General features: G+C 42.5%; 1 protein-coding gene across 1 annotated transcript in view; it reads left to right on the top strand.

Moving 5' to 3' along the window:
* Positions 1-2,303: 2,303 nt before the first annotated feature.
* The window catches only part of SCFD2 (sec1 family domain containing 2), a 184,140-nt gene continuing 163,940 nt past the window's right edge, over positions 2,304-22,503 (top strand). The window contains exons 1-2 of the mRNA XM_068186699.1: positions 2,304-3,064; positions 7,406-7,574. Of these exons, the coding sequence (XP_068042800.1) occupies positions 2,329-3,064; positions 7,406-7,574 (905 nt within the window). The 5' untranslated portion in view covers positions 2,304-2,328. The remainder of the gene's footprint in view (positions 3,065-7,405; positions 7,575-22,503) is intronic.

Genomic DNA, 22,503 nt, shown 5'->3' with positions numbered 1-22,503 from the left:
TCTCCTAGGAAGCATTTTTTTTTCTTTTTTTCAACAGTGGCATATGCAAAACTAGTTGCAAACTGTACAGTATTAATAAAGGAAAAAAAGATTAGCTTTCTAAAAAAGCATCTGATGTTTTGATAATAATATATGAAAAAACCTCTCAACCTTTTAAAAGAGGTCAATGCCCCCCCCCGCCCCCCCACCTTTTTAAGTGGTTTTAAGGGTAAAGAACCCCCTTTAAATTGTTGGGAAAGCCATAATTTATCTAAATTTTGTGGCTCTCAACCTGTGGCTCTCAACCATAAAGCAAAAACTCAGAGCTACATAATCTCTGAGGAAATTCACTGAGAGAAGGATAATTCTACTTGTTTGTAAACTCAGGGGCCCAGTAGTTAACTATCCCTCATCCTTTCTTAGTGTTCATTTTTCAAATCAAAATAGTCAAGAAGGGTATTAACTTACATATTTTTCTAGCATCATGAAGCTATATGCCCTAAGGCTAAAATAGCAGATTGGTGCTAGAACGGCACAAAGAAAGGGAAGAATGCATCTGAGTAGCAATGTCAGTGGAGAACACCGAAAGGAAAGGATCTGATTTAATTACTGGAAATCTAGTGAATTCGGTGTTACTCATGTTTTTCAGTGTTCTGAAACCATTTGAATCTGTAAGAGACCCCGATGGAGGGTGAGCTAACTATTTTATCTCTTTATTAATGCTGATAATCCTGCTGTGTCAGAAAAGGTGCCTTCCTGGCTGTGCTCCAAGGAGGCTGCCCAGCTGAATTCTGTGTAGAACACAGATTTGCAAGCGGGCCACCCGTTCTCTGGGGAGAAGAAACTGTGCATGCTTGTTGTGGCGTTTTTCTCGTTAGCTTTGAAACTGATTTCGAGATCGAAGGGCTTTTGAAGTGGGAAATGGAATTAAAACAATTTGTCATGCGTCTCTAACTGTACAGACAAAAGTCGCATTTACTGAGCAAAGGTACTCCGTGTTGCCAGCTCTTTCAGCAAGGCATTTGTCGGCACCAGCTCAAAGAGTGCACAAGGGCAGGGATGGAGCAGCGATGAATCCTCGTGCACAAGGGCAGGGATGGAGCAGCGATGAATCCTCGTGCACAGGGGCAGGGATGGAGCAGCGATGAATCCTCGTGCACAAGGGCAGGGATGGAGCAGCGATGAATCCTCGTGCACAAGGGCAGGGAGCAGGGATGGGGCAGCGATGAATCCTCGTGCACAAGGGCAGGGATGGAGCAGCGATGAATCCTCGTGCACAGGGGCAGGGATGGAGCAGCGATGAATCCTCGTGCACAGGGGCAGGGATGGAGCAGCGATGAATCCTCGTGCACAGGGGCAGGGATGGAGCAGCGATGAATCCTCGTGCACAGGGGCAGGGATGGAGCAGCGATGAATCCTCGTGCACAGGGGCAGGGATGGAGCAGCGATGAATCCTCGTGCACAGGGGCAGGGATGGAGCAGCGATGAATCCTCGTGCACCAGGGCACGGCAGGGAGCAGGGATGGATCCTCGTGCACCAGGGCAGGGAGCAGGGAGCAGGGATGGATCCTCGTGCACCAGGGCAGGGCAGGGAGCAGGGATGGAGCAGGGATGGAGCAGGAATGGGGCAGCGATGAATCCTCGTGCACCAGGGCAGGGAGCAGGGATGGAGCAGGGATGGATCCTCGTGCACCAGGGCACGGCAGGGAGCAGGGATGGATCCTCGTGCACCAGGGCAGGGAGCAGGGATGGAGCAGGGATGGATCCTCGTGCACCAGGGCACGGCAGGGAGCAGGGATGGATCCTCGTGCACCAGGGCAGGGCGGGGAGCAGGGATGGAGCAGGGATGGGGCAGCGATGGAGCAGGGATGGAGCAGCGATGGAGCAGGGATGGAGCAGCGATGGGGCAGCGATGAATCCTCGTGCACCAGGGCAGGGCGGGGAGCAGGGATGGAGCAGGGATGGGGCAGGGATGGAGCAGGGATGGAGCAGGGATGGGGCAGGGATGGAGCAGGGATGGAGCAGCGATGGAGCAGGGATGGAGCAGGGATGGAGCAGGGATGGAGCGGCGATGGAGCAGGGATGGGGCGGCGATGAATCCTCGTGCACCAGGGCAGGGCGGGGAGCAGGGATGGAGCGGCGATGGAGCAGCGATGGAGCAGGGATGGGGCAGCGATGAATCCTCGTCTCTGGGTGCCGGGCAGCGGCCGCTCCCGCGGGCTCAGCCGGCCCCGCCCCGCCCCGCCCCGCGCCCCGCCCCGCCCGCGCGCAGCCAACCCGCGCCCGGCACGCCATCGCGCGGCGCCGGCGGCGCGCCCGCACGTGCGGCGCGTTGCGGCTGTCACCGCCATGGCGGCGCCGGAGGCGCTGCGGCGGCTGAGCCGCCGGGCCTGGGAGCCCGCGCTGGCCCGGGCGCACCGCGCCGCCGTCCTCATGGACGCGCCCTCCGCCGAGGCGCTGCACTGGGCCGGCGGGGCGGGCGAGCTGCTGGCGGCCGGGGCGCTGGCCGTCAGCGCGCTGTCCGCCGAGGCGGCGGTGCCGGCGGGGGCGGCCCGCGTCGTGTTCGTGGTGAGCGGGACGCTGCGGGGCGGCGCGGCGGCCGCGGTGCGCGGCGTGCTGGAGCAGGGCGCCGTGCGGCGCTGCGTGCTGGTGTGCGGCGACGAGGCTGACGGCGGCGGGGCGGCGGAGCTGGAGGAGACCTTGCGGCGGTGGATGGGCGAGGGCGGCTGCGCCGAGGCGGTGCCGCGGGGCCCGCCGCTCCTGGCGCCCGTCTCGGCGGAGCTCTGCCTGCTGCCCGCCCTGGCAGCGCTCCTCCCGCCGCTGCCCGGCCCCGGCGGCCCCGGCCCCGCAGAGGTCGGGCCGGGTGCGCTGCCCGCCGAGCTGCGGGCGGCGGTGCGGGCCCTGGTGAGCGAGCTCGACTCTCTCTTCGCCGCCCTGGGCCTGCGGGAGGAGTGTTTCGCTGTGGGGACCCTTAGCAGGGTCGTCGCCGCTGAGCTGGCAAGCTGTGCCTCAGCCAGAATCAGGAGGAGGACAGCCAGCAACAAGGCGTCTGTCATCTTCGTGGACAGGACGCTGGACCTCGCCGGTAAGAAATCCTCAGCTGGTACGGGCTGTCATTCTGCAGGGCCCATACCCACCCCACCGGAGGGTGTCAGATAGCGGGAGCACCGGTGTTACCAAAAATCCATATTCCGCTTTGTACCCTGTCCTCCCATGGGTGTATAGCTCTGGTTCCGGGTCCTTGGTGGGAGTGCTCCTGAGATCTGGTCTGCTGGAATATACACTTGTTCAGTGGTTACCAGGCAGTGATGGTAGAACTCTGGGCTTCTCACGAAGCTTGGAGAAACGTGGCTGGGTTCAAAGCAGTAGTTCCTGTAAGTTCCACATCATCCTGCTCCTGCAGCAAAACTTGGTGTTCCAGCATTCTGCTGGTGATACCCAATGTCCTCTCTTCTGTTCCAAAACAGCTGTTACCATGGGGGATATGTATATGGTAATCTTCTGTCCCAGTGTCAGTTTCATGCTTCCTGGATTTAAAAGCCACTGCTTTCAAGCATCCAGATCATCCATTACTCACGTTATCCAGTTGTTTGGAAAAGTATCTTACAGGCTGCTTCTGTGATTCCAAATGCTGTGCCAATGCCCCTAGTGCCAGGTGCATCCTTTCATGCAGAAATAGCTCAAATGGTTTGGTTAAGTGGTGGTCCCTGGGGGTCCCCAAAGTCATACTTAACTGCCCAGTGAACTGGTGCTGCTTTCCGAATTAGGAGAAAAGTTGACGTAACTGAGCTGGTTACTCTCCTGTTCTTCTTGGTTCGTGTTTAACATGATCTTGCAGAATAAGTAGTGTTCGGTTCCATTCCACAGGCTAATGGTTTGAAGAGTAATTGTATTTAGCCACCAGGTATGCAAACAGTTCTTCATCTGGCAACACTGGGAGCATGTTTAATCCCATGGCCATGATGGTTGCTTACACACCCTTGTATCCCAGTGCATTATAGAAATGAAGAGTAAGGCAGAAGGCTCTGCTGGAAATCCAAATTTTTGCTGCAAACTAGAAGCCTTAAACTGTGCCGGTGTACCACCTTGAGGTGTGAAGGAAACGGTCTGCATGTTTCAGCCTCAGCCTTATGGATTGCTATGAAGTATCCAGTGAATCTATTTGTCACTCTTATCTTTATGTCTGTCTAGGCAGACAGACATATGTCTCTGTGTAACCCTTACCCATTTCTGTGTGCCTGAAAGTGTTTCTGTACATATGTGTATTGATATAGGAGTGACTGCATCTGCTGTACCAGTCATGCATACCTCCTGCTGGCATGCACAGGGTGTGGGCCTGCTTTTCTTTCTAGTCAATAATTCAGGTCATAATTTTTTGCCACCACACGTCGTGTAGCAAGTACTTGGCACAATGTTGTACCCTGCAGCTCGTCTGTTTCTGAATTGTCCCCCCTATTTCTTTTCCTCCCATAATTTTGCCATTGTGTATCCTTGAACTGCTGTAGGGTTCATAGCTATCAGCAAGGTGCTAAAGAGCAGCTATGAATCCAGGCAGTTAATGCTGTGCTGAGGTTGGGAAGATTGATCAGAAGACTGCAGGAAACTGGACTTGGATAAGGAACCTCAAAATGAAATAATGAGGAGTGTTGGTTTGGGGTGGGAACGGTGACAGGATTTGTTTATGCACTCAGATAGTGAGAAGAAATAAAAACAAGAAACAGAACCAGATGTGGGATGACAGGGAGCTGCCTGACAAGAAAACTCTTGAGGGGGTATGAAGAGAGATATTTGGTACCAGCTTAAGCCTCGGAAGGGAAGTGTGGAGTCTTGTACTTCAGTAGGAGAAGGTTTTTTTGGAGATAACATCAGGTCTGTAGTGAGCAGCATTGGAAAAAAATATTAAAGCTCACAGAATAAGGATGAGAAGTTACAGGATTTGTTTTTATTCTCAGTATCCATAAATGAAATTAAGATCCCTGCATGCAACCATTTTTTTGTTATCAACAAATGCCTCCAGAATTCATTGGTAATTTCATTGAATTATTCCTAAGGTTTGGACGTGATACTCATGCTATCAAATACAATGCAAACTGAAGGAAGAAAAATCTGGTGCATTTCAGAGGTAAAGCTGTATATGAACCTGAATTTAGTGCCACACAATAAGATTTGTTTCATTGGTTTACTAAAAACTGTACAGTAAACACTGTTGCTCATGAGAAGCTGCTGAGCAGTCTGCTGACTGTCCTCAGAAGTGGTGAGTAGAGAGGACCAAAACCAGTCCTGTGCACCCTTCTGAAGTCAGTGCAGTTTGAAAGTGAGTCTCTGTGATTTCTTGTCCTAGTCTTGTGAAGTTTAACAATCTTTTCAGACTTGGTTAATTTATGCAGTTGATCGGGGTGGCAGTCACTTTTAAAACTTCCAGTAGATGTTTTGTGATTGATTTGATGAGGCATGGCAAAGGCCAGTAGCACTGGTGGACCAGTGGAAACCTCCAAGAAGTATCAGTCATGGGAAAGAGACATAGGCTCTCGCTGGCTGTTTGTAGAAGCAGCCCGAGTTCTCTGAGTCTTCCCCCTCTGCCAGGAAGAAAGGAGAGATGTCAATAATTAATGTGGGTTTATTTGCATTTGAGGTGTTTCTAGTTTAGCCAAATGTCTCTAACTAAATGTTGCTCTCATGCAGCATGTGTGGAGAGACAGATGTTGCTTCCAGTACATGGGGTGGAGGTTCAGAGCGTTACCATGGGTTTTCCCTGTGCAATTTTGCAAGTGTTGCAGTGTGCCTTACACCTGACTGATCCAGTAAGAACAATGTGGGGCTTTTGGAGAACAAGATAGCTTAGGGAGTCACAGAGACAGCCCAGCTCATTCCATTTGTATTTCATTGTTCTAACGCTGGCTGGGAATGGTAGAAAAGAAAGTTGCTGTTATTCTGTAATTGTTGCAGTTTTTGGTGAAACAAATTGGTAATAAGGTTAGTAGTCAGATGTCCACACTGCAGTACCATTCGTGCTGCACGTGTGTGCCTTCTTTGCTTTCTGTGGATAAAGGCATTGCCAGCAGAGAGTTTGGCTTCAATTTCTTTTCCTTTTTTCATCCTTGTTTCTCTTTTCAACTTTTTGCAATACGGAAAAGTGGATAAACTATGAAAAACCGTGGCTTACAGCCTGGATACCTGGCTGCTGTAGAATTGCTGGAGACAGTCTTCTGCTTCTGCTGTCCAAGAGCACTTAATAATCTGACCTTAGCAATGTACTTGATGTAAGGGCCTTGTTTGGATTTATGGAGCATGTGAAGCTAATTCAGCTGTTGAAACAGATATTCTCTGTCTTTGGAAATGATGAAAACATAAAAGCAGATAGCTGCCACACAGATGGACTTAGAAGGAGTGGGACCATAGGCTGAGAGAACTTTTCCCTGCCTCTCAGTGGTGCTTCAGAAGTTCCCGTTTTTCTGTGATTAAAGCTAGGACAACAAAACTAAGTTCAGCACTGCTGTCCAGCCCTGTGTTGATGGCTGAACTGTAGCTTAAATGGCATACTACCTTCAACTTATTCCTGACCTAAAGGCAGGAAAGTTTCTTGTCCCTCTGTCTTGACTTCTATCTGTATCATGTTTTTCTCCTTTGACTTGGCTCACAGCCCTAATATTTTTTAAGTTGGTTGTAGAGCCTGTGTTGAGAGTTCATGAATGGAAAGAAAAGCATGTGTGTTTGAAATCAGGAAAATTGAATAAACCATGCCAGCTGGAGTTCAGAGTTTCTCTTGGAATACGGTCAAATTGACATTTTATACTTTGTAACTTGGGTTGGTTTAGTTATTTCATGTTTGTTTCACCTGAGCTGCCCTCAGTTCATATAAAAGTGATATGATCTTGATTGTAGCATGCCATTGGTAATTGTTTATTTTAATATTAGGCTAGCCTGTCTGGGTAGCTATTTATGCAACGTGTATATAGGCCTTTAAAGCACAGCCCTATATTAGTTTATGTAGAAAAGTGTAGTATGCATGTGAGTGTATATATAAATATTTGCTTGCTTTTTTAATAATCATTGCAAATATTATTCAAGAACTTCCTTAGGCAAAGAAAAATGTTTTTCATGTCTTAAGTGTAAAATCAGTGAATATCTAACAACTGTAAAACTAGGTCTAATTTAGTAGTAATATTAGTAGTAGTAGTAATAGTGCTTTTTAAATGAATTTTTTCTGAAGTGTTTTAAATCCTTTTAACTTTACACATTCTAGAAATTAATTTTACTTTTGTAGAAAAATATTTTTGAAAAGCTAAATGTGGTTTTGATGTTAGGAGTGCCAGTGTCCTTCTCCTCAAAACATGTAATTTTCTTTTCAATTCCTTGTATTTGTTTGTTTTTCTAGTTATGCACCTTATAGTTCTTGGATTTTTTTTTTTTTTTTCATTTTCCTCAGGAGCAGTTGGTCATCATGGTGACAATCTTGCAGAGAAGATTCTTTCTGTGCTTCCTAAACTTCCTGGCCACAGGACCGATGTAATGGTTAACATGGTGGAACTTACAGCACTGCAGACTACAGATGAAACCTGCGGTATTATAGCACCTGGCTGCTTAGCACAACCAAAGTAAACATTATTTCTTCTTTCTTTTTTTTTTTTTAATTTTTTTTTTCATGTTGGATATATTTGTTGTCTCTCTGTGAAAAAATGAACAGAGAACAAGTCTTTAAAAAAATGAAACAAAAGAAAACAGTCAAGCTTACAGCAAAACCCCATCTGGTCGTAGTTCTGCTGGAATGTAATAGTCTATGTGTGTACATTAAGTGAGTAGGCCAGATAAGACTTCCAAAAGTGGAAGAATCCCAAGACATTTTAGATTTGGGTTGTTTAAATTGCTGTAGATTACTGCAGCAGAAATCAGTATAGATTAGCACCAAGAATTCTCCTTGTGAGGAGAATTTTTTCTCCTCCATTTCTTTTTCTGCCTAAGTAATAGGTCATGCAAACAGGTAGGTTTCAATGGTGACTTCCTTTTCCTATAAGCCTCTTTACAAAAAGTTAGCTGGATGGTGAATTTTTGTTGGAGTACCTCTTAATTTAAGGTTATATCCCTGTTTTCAAACACAGTACCTGTGGAGAAGGATAATAAGGCACAAATTCAGGTATACAGGCAGCTTCATGGGGGCTTGATTTTTGCTTAAACAAGAGCAACCAAAAAGCAGTAACTTCAGACAATTGTACTTAGCTATGTATAATGTGTAGCTAAGACTTTACAAGTACTGTGCATCAGATTTGATGTTTTACTTTCTAAATTTAGTTGTCCAAACCAAAAGTCTCCTGGATCTTCTGTTACTATGCAAAAACAAGGAAACATACCAGGTGTTGGTTTCACTCCACAAGAAAAGTTTTTCTCATCAGTGCTTTATAAATGTATACAGTGCAAAGGAGATTAAAAGTTCTTTCTCTTTTATTATAATGCTCTCCTCATATATTAGAAAATGGTTTTTTGAGATGGCTATCTAATATAGTTTATATTCTTCTCCTTTGAGTTGTTTTGTGATTTTACACCTGCAATGTATCCTTTTTCTTCCCTTCCCCCCAACAAAGGTTTCACAGATTTCTACCATTAGCAGCATCTGGTCTTTATTTTCTGAGAGCCTCCAGATCCTTTGTCACCTTCCATCTCTCACACGTGCTGTAACTGGGTCCAGTTTCTAGGTTTTGCATTGCATAACTCTTTTCTTCCATAGAAGTTGGAGAGGAAATGTTTCCTTATAGAGGTGGACTCAGTTGTAACTTGCTGCCAGGGTGACTAGCTTAAATAAAATTTCTTCTGGTTTGCTTCTCACTGTCTGCTTTCCCTCTGATTCCTGAAGTAGAGGTGAAGTGTCCTTAAAGATCTGTCTACACAGTAAAATGAAGAGGTCATTGTCCATAGTAGAACTTTGTGATAGCTTTTTGTGCTAACTTTGAGGAGTAGCTACTAGAAATAAAGAAAATTCTGTCAGTGTGGACTAGGAAAAAAAAAGATATTTGCTGCCCTGAGATTATTGACCTGTGCTACCACTCTATTATTTCTCACATTATTGACATTGAGGAGACTAAAGGTAGTGCTGGTATGCCTTCCCATGGGTAAATTATGACTTCAGTCATGTATTTGTGTTTTTAGTGACAGCTGACAGTTTTACTATGTTCTTAGGTGCCTAGTATATATCCACGTGCATGCTTGTTTGCCTATTTGCTGGCTAAGGGGAAGGTGTCCTCCGTTAATAGTAGATAGCTTTAACATATTTTGCAGTTTTATATGGACCCAGCTGCTTAAAGAACAGCAGGATTTGGCTACGAGATGCAAGTGTGGCAAAGTTGGATGACAGCAGCTGATACCTGATACCAAAGCAGTGGTGCCACTAACACACTGGTCTGTAGCAGCTTGTCCAAAATACCCTCCCTGTGCAAACTCATGGTACAGAATCTGTTACACTGAAAATTTTTGAGAACAGATCAGGCAAATATTTTGAACAGTCTTAATCTTGCCTTGTAGCTCAGCAAAGGGAAAAGATGACCTCTGAAAATCTCTCTTGTTATCACTGTTCACAACTGAAGAAGAGTTGTGGGCCTTAGAAGAGTCTCCAAACTCCAAGTGACAGTGTGGTGTTCAACCTGTTTTTCGCTGCTTCTCCAATTATATAATGATCAGGAATGGTTCCTAGTTTAAAATAGGCACTTCCAAACTAGCTTAAGACAGTTGATGAACAGTGCTTGAAACCATAACAGAGGCTGAAGGTAGTAGTTTCCATTCTCTTCATTGGGACTATTTTCAGTGTTGGCTTATAAATGCTAACATTAATCATCTTTGCTAGGGAAAAATGGTTGTTTTTCTGAAGCGAAAAATGGCATGGATTAAAAATTCCCACCAGTAGGTTTCTGTGTCACTTCCATAAGAAATTCCTTAGGACGCTCTCAATTCCTCATCTGCTTGGTTGTTGCCCTTGGTAGCTGGCTCAGGAGTGTTTCTTATAATTGAAAACTTAAGTCTTCATTTGTATTTGTAAATGATGCATGGCAAGGAATGTTCCTCTGCTTGTAAATTTTCTGTTTACTCTGGTGAGAGAAAGTGCCAACCCTTTCCCCAGAGACAGGGCCAGCGACTTCAGTTACACCCAAATGAAAGGTGTGGGGGCTCTTTCACATGAAATTTTGTGATCAGACTGTGGCATTTCAGACTCACATATTCAGAATACTTTTTTAATGTTTTCATTGTTTTCTCTCAAGTAATATTTGAGCATGCTGTAGTGAGGGAAGAGAGACAGTCTGGTCCTTGCATACAGCTTGCTATATTTAACTTCTCTTTTGGCAGGCCACTCCAGCAGAAACATCTGGACTCAGTTACAGAGTTAGCAAACAGAATTAATGAATAATTTATGGTTGGTGTGGTGAAATAAAGCAGGGCTCTTTTCTCAAATCTAAGGAAATAATGGGCTTCTTTAAAGATTTAGATGAAAATGTAAATGCCATATGCTGTTTGAGTTACTGTACTTTGAAGGTGCTCTCTTTGTGAGGAAGGGAATTTCTTAAAAAAAAACCCAAAGTATTCTAGTTTGGGTTCTTCTAGTTGGGGTTCTTCTAGTTCTTGATTTTTTTAGTTTTATTAGCCTCAAAAATCTCACTGAGTAATTGTTTGCCCTACTGTAGTCACTGACATATTGCTGTTCAGTGTGGATGATAGTAATGTTCTTTCAGAATTGTGTCAAAATATTTTATTCATTTTTATATACAGATGGATGTACATAACAGAAGGGAAACAGTTCGCAGGTATTTAGCTAAAGACATCCACTCTTGATGAGAACTGCTGGTGTCTGATTCAGAAAAGTAGTAGCCCCCCTGTCCTTTCAAACAGATGATGCATAATAGAAGTGAAATTGTAGTGAAAGCTTAGTGATAGGGGTGATTTGAAAAAATTGATTACAGGTCTCTTGCTGGTCTTTGTACTTTGATAACCTGTACAGTGTTTTTGGAGAATTCTTCCAAATTTCAGATTCTGATTTTAAGCATACATGTAGTGGCTTCTAGGTGTTGTCTGTTTGGATGAGCATCAAGCTCTGTGTGTTTGTGAGCAATCCATCCTGTACATTTGGCCACATTGTTTCTCAAAACACTCATCTTGTGTTTTGAAAATCTTTTATTAGCATGTTGAAGTGTCTTGCTGTCAATAATTAGTTTATTTTGATGGAGGCTTTTCTTTTCTGCCTCTTGTGGGCTGGGAGCTGAGGTGCATGAAGCCCCCGTGGCTCCCTAAAATCCCAAGTGAGGGTTCAGGTGCCTGAATCCTGGTCACAGGCCTGTGCTGTGTGAGAAGTAAAGATTTATGTACACTGTGGGCTACCAAAGGAATATGTTTACTCTTTTTTCAATATGCTCTTTTATTAGCCAGGAACACTTTTGATGTGCTCTCCTATTTTGCTGAATAGATTGAATATTTAATTTGTTTATGCACATTTCAAGAACTTGCTGAATAGAGGTTTCTTGCCTGTTCTTCCACTCTTGCTTCCTTTCTTCCTTGCTTCCTGTTTGATGTTTTCAGGCTTCTTAGAATGGTGTTAGGTATGGTGTTAAAATCTTTTTAGAAACTCCAGATTTTTATTTAAAACATATATGTATTTAATGCAATATACAGAGAACCATTGAGCTCCTGCAACAAACATTTTTCCATAAAGATGAAATAGTTCAATGTAACACAGTTCATATCTGGGCTGCTATGCCTAAAGCAATTCAATGAGCAATATAGCTGAGCTGTCTGGGCACTTTTGACAGAGCATGTGGAGCCTCTAAATCATCTGTATTTGCACTGGGGGGAGAAACAACAAATTGAGAATGAAGTGACCATGTTGATGGGTGTAATGCTGAAATCATTTTTATGCAGGCCAGATGTCTGAATAACAGCACCCACAAACATCTTTCTTTAAGTCTTTTACGAGGAGTGGAAAGGTAGGTGTGCTGGGGGAGTGGATTAAAAATTAGGACATTCCTGGAGATGGAATGATAAAATTTCAGTGTCTCATGTTAGTGGCAGTTGAAAATACATACTTCTCCCAATAATTCTTAGTTCTGAAGTTGTTATTCACACTTTGGACTGATCAGTACTTCTTACAAATGCTACAATTTGGATGGAGAAGAAAGCCCTGTTCCAGCTGCATCTCTGCATTTGGGTGTGATGTGATGATTCAGTGCTCCTCTGGTACCGGTGGGACTTGGATAACGCCAAGCCTAAAGGAGGGCCATGAGGTGAGGGGACTTGTATTCCAGTCCTGGTTCTGCTTGCAGCATGATCTCAGGCAGGTCACTTAATTCCTTTCTGCCTCTGATTCCTCTTGTAGTCCTCGTCCTAGGAACTTGTTTTCTAAACCAGTAAAACGGAGTTTTAGGATGCAAGTTTGCATACTGAAGACAGAAAAATCCTAGGGGTTCTGATCTCTGGGGGTGCAAGTAATAGTGCAGATGAGTACAAGGGGAGTTAAGGTGTCAGGACTATTGAGCACAGGATCTCCATTTGTGCTTTCTTTGGTACTGTGTCCTTCCCATTCCTATTCACAGTGCTATGCTGCCCTGGGGAGGGAAGACAGTTTTGAGTTGTATTCACCTGGCCCCTTTTCCTGGGAGCTGATGGAACAGCAGGTCCAGTGATCTGTGTATAACACACACTGCAGTATTCTTTGAACAGTCACATGTATGGTGTCAATTTCAAATGAAAGATTTTTTTGTGTTTGTATGGCAACAAGAAATAAAACTGAAGAGGAGTGGAAAGTCTCCCTTTAATCTGGAAAACAGACTTTTTTTGAATAGTTGATTTTATTCTCTTGAGATTTTTTTGATTGTTTTTTTAATCAGGGAACAAGCATCTGAAGAAAATTGGTGGTTTAGTTTTTTTTTTTTTTTAATTGATGTTTTGGTTTTTTCTTGGATGTTTTTGGTATTTTCAGTCTCTAAAAATATTTCCTTTATGTCAGCTGTAGATATTAATTAGGAATAATATCACAACTTTTTTTTTGCATGCATACATTTTTAGAAGCTTTAGAAGGTAATTTGGGACAGTGTTATTCTTGAATGAGCTTGAAATTTATGGCATAAATACAAGTAATTTTCCTTTCTGGAATGTTAATATTAAAGAGGAAACATTACTATTACAGTAAGAAAATCCAGATGTCTTGACTATATTGCTTCATATCCACTGTGAGTCTTGCAGAGGAGGAAGGGTGATAAGGATGATAAAACAAAGGATGATAAGGCTCCTTTAGACAGGGAGAGAGACAGCTTCGTGCTACAAACTGCTTTTGGCTCTGTCCTGCTATGTTAGTGGTGGCTCAGCATCGGCAGGGTGCTCCCTGCCCATCCCTGCTGCTGGGGGTGTTCCTCCAGCTTTTCTGCTGCTGGACACTTCCCTCTGCTGGAGGCTGCACACTCCCGCTCTCCCGGGACCCGCCTCCTGCCTCTGCTGAACTCTGCTCCTAAAGATGGTTTGAAACCTAAACTCAGTGCCCTCAAGACAAAAAAAAAAAAAAAAAAAAAACAAACCAAAAAAACCCCAAAACAAACAAAAAAAAACTAAAAACCCAACCCAAAAAGAAACAACCACCCATGCTACAGCTGTTTCCTATCTGCCTTTCTGAACAAGGTGAGCAGCACTTTGCAGAAAGAAGGAAGTTTTAACTGAGAATTTATAAAAAGCAGCCATCCCATTGCATTAAATAAAACTCTGAAACTTTCTTTCACCAATGACAGGTGAAATTACAGCCTGGCCCCGTGCTCCCAGGACTCCTGCTGTGCCACTAAGGTCCATTTTCAGGGAGATGAATTGTGCTTTAGAGGGGTTTTATGCTGGTATCTTTTGCCTTTCAGCAGTCCAAGCAGGAGATGCTTCACAGAGTGGTGGATTGGGCAGTAGGAATGCCCCAGACACAGCATTCCTTCCTCTCTTCCCCCATGCTCCTGGACTGACAGCCTTCCTGATCACCACCTTACTGTACTCTTACAGGCTTAGAGCACAGTCCTGAATCGAGGCCTATTTAGAGTTTCCTTGTTGTTTGAAATTTCTCAGGGCATGTTCCTGTTGGAAATAAGAGCCCGGACTGGATCAGCTTCTGGGATTTGTCAGTCAAGACAAGCTTTCCAGAAGGTTCTTTCTGCTCAGTTTCAAACCAGCCGGAATCAAATGAACGTAATTAACTGTTGTCACAGGATGAGATGAACAAGCTGATAAGATTTATTATATTTTACAATAAATGTGCATATTTACCCAGATCCTTTCAACATGGGACCTCACTGAAATGGAAAAAATGAAGGGGTGAGAGGGCTGTGCTGAGAGCGGAAAATTCTGGAAAGAGATCAGGACCTCCAGCTTGCCTGTGCTGTGTAACATACAGCATTGTTAGAAGACCTTGCTGCCACTCTGCAAAACCCCAGTTTGCTGCAGTAGTGAGTCTGTTGAGGGAGGCAGCAGAGGAATCTCACAAGAGTTCTTTGTCCAACCATCCTCCTCCCTAAAAGGTGCCGCATTTTTGTCGATTGTCTGTTATGACAGGGCTCAGAAGCCTTAGAAGTTGTCTTCTAGATAAAAGGAAGTTTGAAGCTTATTTTCCTTGAGATAAAGAATGAATTGGGCTGACAGGCTCTTGGCATCAGCTGGGTGGCTCTTCCTTATCTATGCCTCTCAGCCCACAAAAAGGACTTCTGGGGGCTGTGGGAAGCTGGACTGCTCAAGACTTCTTTCATGTACTTTGAGAACCTCTAACTGCCCTCTTTGTCTAGGCTACCCAGGCTAAGTAATGAAACTGTTCAGCTGGAATTCAGACTGTTTTTCCTGGGTCCCCTGACACTATCATAGCAGTCCTCAGAGTACAAGGATCAAGAGTTTTGAGATGCTGTTGCCTGTAGAATCAGTTTGGTGAAAATGGTAAAATCAGAACTCTTCATGCTTAATTTTTGAAGACATTTTTAGTTCTGAAGAATGACTCCCTTGTATTTATTTTATCCTCCATATTCTTTCCCTCTATTTGAGTTCTGCCATTAAGTCCCATGTTTTTGATTTTCCTTTATCCATGGAAAGATGCAATAAATTTTAATCTTACCCTGAAGTTGTCCAGCCATCAACACGTCTGAGTACTTGCATCTTCACCTGGTTATCAGACAAGGTAGCTTAATGCCTATAAGGAAATTCAGTGCCTACAGCCCCTCAGATAGTTTGTCATCTAGCTGTTCCCTTGTTACCATTGTGCTCTGTTCTGCAGGCTCATTCCTTGCAAGATATGAAAAAGGACAAATCTCTTTCTGATGACCTATCCACGTAACTACTGTCTGCACTCAGGACAGAAAGGGAAGATCTTTATGTTGCATAAAAGCAATGTTTTTTTTTGTCTCTCTGTAGCATTTCTTTTTAAACTGACATAACTTTCCTATTCCCTTATTGTTTTTGTTTGTGAATTTTGTGAGTTTTTTTTCCCCTGTGTAAGTTTGCAAAGTGCTTTTTTCTTGGTGTGGCCACAGTGCATTTTCCTGCAGATGTATTCTGTAGTAGCATAAAGACTGTGTCTGTTTAAGTAGACTTTATGGTTCTCTAAAGTGAGCTCTGATCTTTCTTGTGTTGTAGTACAATCTCCTGGAGACTGTTGCTTTGGCTGATGTTGTGAGATTTTTCTAAGACTAGCTCTTACTCTGTTTGGCCATCTGCCTTCAAGTTTGCCTCCTGAATGACCTCAACAGCGAGGTTCTAAAATGCAGTGATATGCACTGGCCTTATTACATACTGCAGAATTACTCAGTTGCTGTTCAACCATAGTGCTAGGAACAGAGAGTGACTGAGTGACCTGGAGGGGTGTTTTAATTTATCATTTTTATACTATAAAGCAAGCCTATCTTACAATAGAGGGAAATGTGCCGTAATAGACTGATGAGAAGAACAAATGACAGCTGCTCATTTGGATGACGAAGTAATGTTTGGGAAGGAAACAGTATTATCTGTTGGCAACTGGTCTGATCGCAAGTTTTGACTATATGATTTGTGTTATTTCATGATTCCAGACTTAATATGAACCAGGAATCAAAGGTTACACAGGCTTACATTTATGTGAAGTCAGCTATTTACCTGTCAGAACTTGAAGATGCTTTTACTTTGAAAAGTAGATGGAATCTTGCACCAGAGAAATACTCTGGTTTTATACATACATACACAACTATTGATTTTAATTTAATTGAGACAGAAATCCAACATTCTTTTCTGCTATTTAGCATGGCTAAGTAATATTTAGCATGGCTTCTGTTATTTAGATGGCAGATCTTTGGAATCTAATTCATGATCCCTAGGTCTAGTGTTTACCTGTGTGTGTATGTGTGTGATTTTTCCCAAAGTGTATTTAGGGGATGCTGAAATGGCTATTGCTGCTTTATAATTGTTCACAGTTTCAAAAGTAGTTGTGAATATTGACCAAGCCAAGCCAGTTCTTATGCCCTGATGAACTGCAACCCCCAAGTAGTCCTTCTACAGGTTCTGGATGACTGTACTCCACCAGGTACCTCTTAGTACAGCCTCTGTGGGAGAGAAAAAGTTTTATGACCTTACCTAATTCTCTGCACAACTCTACTACTTATTTAAGTAAGTACCAAGAAAAAGAAAACCATATCAGGTCATTTTCACTAACTGGAAACAGCCACAGAACACAAGCTGAATGTGTATGCTGCATGTGACTGCTTAAGCTCCAGTTACCCCTTTAAAAAAAAGGGAAATTAACCTCAACAGAAAAAGCTGCAGTTCTTATTGATGATAGGAGTGGGTGATGACTTCAGACTTTCTTTGACAGGTCAGAAAACGCCATCAATGGGACACTTGGTTTGGTGATAAGGAGGATATGTGGAGGAGGAGGGAATTAGATGGCACCAAACTGATTATAGAAGCCCGTTTTAGGAGGAGGATGCAGAGTTAATATTGAATGACTACAAAAAGTGACCAAAAATCCAGAGATTTTGGATTAGGACAAAATTCTGCTCTCATCACTCATTCTGTGGCGGGCAGAAGTGTATCAGGAAGAAGTTATGAGAAGATACCCACGACACCAGGTAAATATATGCAATGTGGACAGAAGTCCTTAACTGTTTCTCATGACAGATCAGCCTGAGTATGGAAATGGTTATAAAAATGAAAGACTGAGGCTGGAGCTTTATTCTTTCTGAGTAGCTGTCAGTTTGGTTTTGAAGGCTGGAATTGTCCATATTAGGTTTGCATGAGATCTGAGGAAGCTAGGCCTCTAGGTTTGCATTGAAACTATGACAAATATGCTACTTTGAACTAAGAGAGGGGAATAATGAAGATATCCAGGATTCAGCCCTCAAGTTGATCTAAGTTTTACCAACATGCTAGCAAAGAATCTGGCTCTGCATGTTCAAACATCTCATCTTTATGATGTGTAAAGACTGCTTCAGATTTTTTTTTTGTTTCACAATTTATTTTGGATCTCGAAGTATCTACTTGAATGCTTGTTCCCAACTCATAAAAAGAGTATCTTTGACTCTTTTAACTACTTATACCATAAAACTTACTAAACAGTGATTTTTGTGGTAACAGTCATTTATGCAAGGAGTTGTCTTTCCGTCTGTGATGAAGATGTATTTTTGCACATTAAGTCCTCAAAATGGCTTGGTCAAGAGGTTGCATTGATGACTCCAGGCCTTAGGCAAGCAAATGAGGGAGGGAGGTCAAAGGAGACTACCAAAAATTGGCCTTGTAAATCAAAAACATGGAGGAGAAGGAATTCTTGGCATTCCATGGTATCTGGGTTTATTTTTTTACATTTCTCTAATAAGAAAAACACACGTCAGATGTGTTCTTGGTAAATGTTTTCACTTTTCTCATCTGTCTCTGCTGCCAAACGTGACCCAAAATACATTGGTCTTACATGCCCTGAGGACATCTACTGGATAGCTAAGCAACGCATCTGTAAAAATGGACTTGGCACTCCAGTGCAATCCCTAAATGTAGATTCAATTGTCAGCACCTCATTACTAACTGCTCTTTCCCTGAAATCATTTTTTATTAAAATAACCTTATGCAATAGCTTTAAAACACAGAGCAGAATGTTCTAAAGTAACCTATTGTGTTACATGTAATATTCTCAAGCAATATGTTTGTTGTAAGGATCAGACTTTATATTTAGTATAATTCATTGCTTTGTCCAAAACTGAAATTAAAATCCCTGACAAGTAAGTCTTTAATATACACATTTTAAAGAGATGCTTGCCAAGAATGCTTGCTTTTGCTGTACCTTGTAGCGCACAAAATCCTACTCAGAAGCTTTCAATTAAGTTGATTCATGCAGTAACTCAGTCTGGCATTCTGCATAAGCTGTCCTGCAGCTTGTAGGGATGAAACATTTTGCCGAAACATTTTGTTGGACTAGAAGGCAGCCAGTTGAAATTCAGACGGGGTTAAGTGCTGGTTACGAGTAGAAAGTTTTAAGAAATTACTTGTATGCCCTTTTTTCTTCCTTCACCCCTGCAGAGTTTGGCCACTGTTAGAGGAGCAAGAGTGAATTTTGGGGTAATGCTGGAATGATGGCCTGTTTTATTACAGTGGGCAAGAGGGCTAAGAGGCCTGTGATGTATCTGGGAAGCCTTTCAGCATCAGTCATTCCCTTTACCTTATGAAGTAGTACATATCCAGATTTGCTAATTGCAAAACAAGGTGGATCAGGTCACAATAAGCAATTCTACTTCTGACAGAAAGAATTCCACTTTTCAGTGATTTTGTCATTTGTTTGTCTTGAAGGAAGCTAGTGTTCATCTGGATGTCAGTTGTTTTGTTTCTGGCAGTCCTCCAGTCGCTGTGGTGTGCTTGGTTGTTTATTTGGACCAGTCTGCATTTAATTGTTGCTCTGGGGTCTAAAGATCAGGTGTCACTTCTGCTTTTGAATAGCAATGGACAGCTGGAATAACCTCCTTATTTTTGACTTTTTGTTGAGTTTTTGTTTGTTTGGCTTTTAACTCTACTTGACAATGAATCCACATGCTATTCCAGGCTACGCATCTTACCTTTCTATTCTTTCTACAGGAGACCCTTTTGAGAAATCTCTGAAGACTTCCAAGGAATGTATTATGTCTGTGGGGGTGAGGGTGCAAGAGAAGACTAGGAAGGAGCACTTCTGGACCTGGTCCCACACTGAGTCAATACAGAGAAGCTTAGTCCTGAATACCTGTCAAGAAGTGACAACCCTACCATGTGTTTGGTTGGAGCTGAAACTTGTTTTTCCAAGCTCAAGTATGATGCATTGTTATCCACAGAGTGCCTCAGTATCACCATAATTGTTTAAGATCCCCTTTAGTACTACTTAACAATGGAAAAGTTTTGGAGTAGCTAAATGTTGTGTTGCCTGTAATAAAGGCACTTCTGCAGAGACGACTGCTGTGAAGCTATTGCGGAAGGGAAAGGAGCCTTACCAGCTGGTTTACTGATAGAAATTCTATCAGTTTGTATCATGTATTTTTAAATAACATAATTTTTAAAAGGAATAGCTAGGGGTTAGAGGAAGGGTAAGAGTTAAACTGGTTTGAGGTGTCCTGACCACATCTTAGAGCTAGGACACTTTGCCCAGTGGAAAGATAATCTGCTTTTCTTCTTTCACAGAGCATGTTGAAAATCATGTCTGTATACAAGATGGAGCTTAGTGGGATTTAATACTTCAAGGATTAGTAAGACCTAAAGATCAGTTGGCATCTGTCAAAACCAGCCCTACTTTCCTGAGATGTGTCTTGTTTGTTCTCCACTACCCTCAAACTGCTAGCTCCCTCTGCTTCAGCTGTCAGCAAGTAGGGTTAAAATGATCCAACCTTGTGTTTGTTAAGTACACTTGGTGTAGATCAAAAAAAAATAAGCCTTAGAAAAAAATTAATAAAATCCCTCTTTTCTTGATATACTTTTGGTAGAGTTTTTGAGATAATCCAACTTTTGAAAAGACACACTGAAATTCATTTTAAGACATTCAGAGGCATTTGGCTGCAGGGTAATAATCATGCAAGATTACAGACTTCAGAGGTTCTTGAAGTCAATAAGTAACTGTCATACAAGGACTTCAGGCGAGGATGATGATCTGTTTCTTGTTGATACAATTGCCAGGCATGGCTTCTGTTTCAGGCTGTTTGCGTGACTAATGCTTCCCTTCCCCTCATGCTTCAGCCTGGCGAGCAGTGACAGCTCTGCATGGGTTCCTTTTCCTACACTCCTTACCTTCCCAAATGTGCCTTTTCCTCAAGACTTGCCTCAGGGTAACATCTTCCAGAATAAGCATGACGACAGAAAACGTTGCAGTTTGTACAGTAGTCATGTAATGGTGTGAAACATCACTGGCTGTTGGTTTTGTGATTTTGTTGGTTATGTGAGTAGAGCTGGCATCAGAAATTTATTTAGGTTGAACCTGCTTCTTCGCCAGCCATTTCATGCTGGTGCTGTTGCTTCTTCCAATAGTTCATCAGAGCAGCCTTACTTGTTTAGAGGAATTTTCTTTCTCCCAAAACATTTGATAGCTGATGCAGAAATTATCTTGTAGCGGTATCAGCTGCCATATGAAGTTGGAAAGCTGAGTCACCTTGCTGACATGACTTCCAGTGTGTGTGTGACAGTGTTATAGTTAAGTCAGAATTTTTCAGAGGGAGCTTTGGTGTACTGGTCAGTAACCTAAATCCAGTATTTTTGTAATTGGCAGGCAATAGGGCTTTATGGAATTAAGCATTACTTCTCCTTTTCACAGGGTAGTTTGGGAAGATGAAGAGTCCTGATCCAAGCAGTTTCTCCCTGCAATATCAGCCTCTTCTGTTTAGTCAGTTGATTTTACAGACTTGATGTACTGGTCTGGGATGCCACAGCACATGTAGGGCACGATGATTTTTCTCTGTATTTTCTTCTGATGTCACAAATAGAGGTATCTGGTTTATCTGCGTGTATAGCTTTGTTAGTGTTGGCTTGTGTCGTTTGCAGAAGGGTAGCTGTGAGAGGAAAGGAAGTCCAGGAATTGCAGAGATTTTGCTTGATGTTTAGTCCACAAACTAAAGATCACTCTTGATCTTGAGAGGTGTTGTATTTGTAAGGCTTTTGTGTGTTCTCAGTGCTGCTGGTCACAGGCTTACATGTGTAACATAACATGTCACTGCTGTAGCTTAACAACAACAATCAATGCAGGCTACAGGGTTCATGTTGCTTGTGACAGTGGTAAGATATTTATACACTATTACAATTTTGGGTTTGTATTTTTATTCCATCTCTGGACTGTTTGATAACTATTTTTTCTACTCATTTCATTCTGATTGTGGAGCATTTTCTAGATAGGCAGAGTCAGTTAATTTTAAAATTACTAACTAAAAGAAATTGCTAGTCATTCTGTAAATCCTCCAAATTAAACTCTGGCTTAATATGGAGGTTATTTTCCTATCTTTTCTACCACTAAGGAAAAAAAATTAAAGTGCAGTTTAAGGAAACTGCGTTAATGTTTTGCAATATATAATCTAGTTGAATATTCCATATTATATTGCTTCCTTATGTTTCACCTTTTGTTGACCTTCAAGTTTACAGGTTCAAATGGATATTAATGATCTTGGGAATAGCTAGAATAAACAGAACTCAAAAGGGATGAGAGCCCACAGTTCCCCAAGCTGTTTGTTGGACTGTGTAGTTTTGGTTTTTAACACAAGAAAGTGCTGTGTTTGCCATCTATAATCAGCTGAAACTCTGTAGAAATGCTGTCTGGCTAGAGGATTATTGTGAACAATTAATTTGACAAATATATATAAAATATGCAGAAGGCTTTTTTTTAATGTAGAATTTTATAAGAATTTTTTCGTTAACTGTTCTGCTATTAAGCTGAAACAAATTCTGTATTACTAGTCTGTATAAATGGAATAGAATAAGAGGATTTCATAATCAATTTTCAGGTACTCTCTGTGTACCTGTGCATGCATGCATTTGTGCTGACTTTTATGACTTGTATTATGGTAAAATACAGAAAATAGAGTGCAGGGATTATTTCTCTGCTGTCTTGGTTTAATGCACACTGTTGTCATTGGTTTACACTGTAATTCTTTGATATTGGAAGCAGCAGTGAGTGGAGTTGCATTACTTTTTAATAACATCATTCGTGCACAGCTGCATTGTCTCCTGCATGTGGTTATTAGCAAGTAAAGTTGTTTTTTGTCATAGATGTTTAAGTGTGCATGTTAAACTTTTTGGCTTTCTGAAGCCAAAACACTTACTGTATGTGTATTAGAGCATATATATATATACAAATACATCTATATTTAGATGCACATGAAACCAGACTGTGATTAAAATGCTTGTCCTTACAAGTTTACACGATGCTTGGACCGAGGAAATGTTTGGTAAAACTGAGGATGGTGGGTTTGGCAAGAGATGAACATGCTTCAGATGGTGGTTGACCACACTCATCAGACTTGTGTACATATTTTAATTTATAAATATGGCCATCTGAAAAGTAGATATATGAATGAGCCAAATAGAATTAAGTTTCTC

Source organism: Anomalospiza imberbis, chromosome 4 (genome assembly GCF_031753505.1).
Source record: "Anomalospiza imberbis isolate Cuckoo-Finch-1a 21T00152 chromosome 4, ASM3175350v1, whole genome shotgun sequence".
In the NCBI taxonomy this organism is placed as follows: Eukaryota; Metazoa; Chordata; class Aves; order Passeriformes; family Viduidae; genus Anomalospiza; species Anomalospiza imberbis.
The sequence above is the reverse complement of the archived record's forward strand: the minus strand, read 5'-3'. Positions and strand labels throughout refer to the sequence as shown.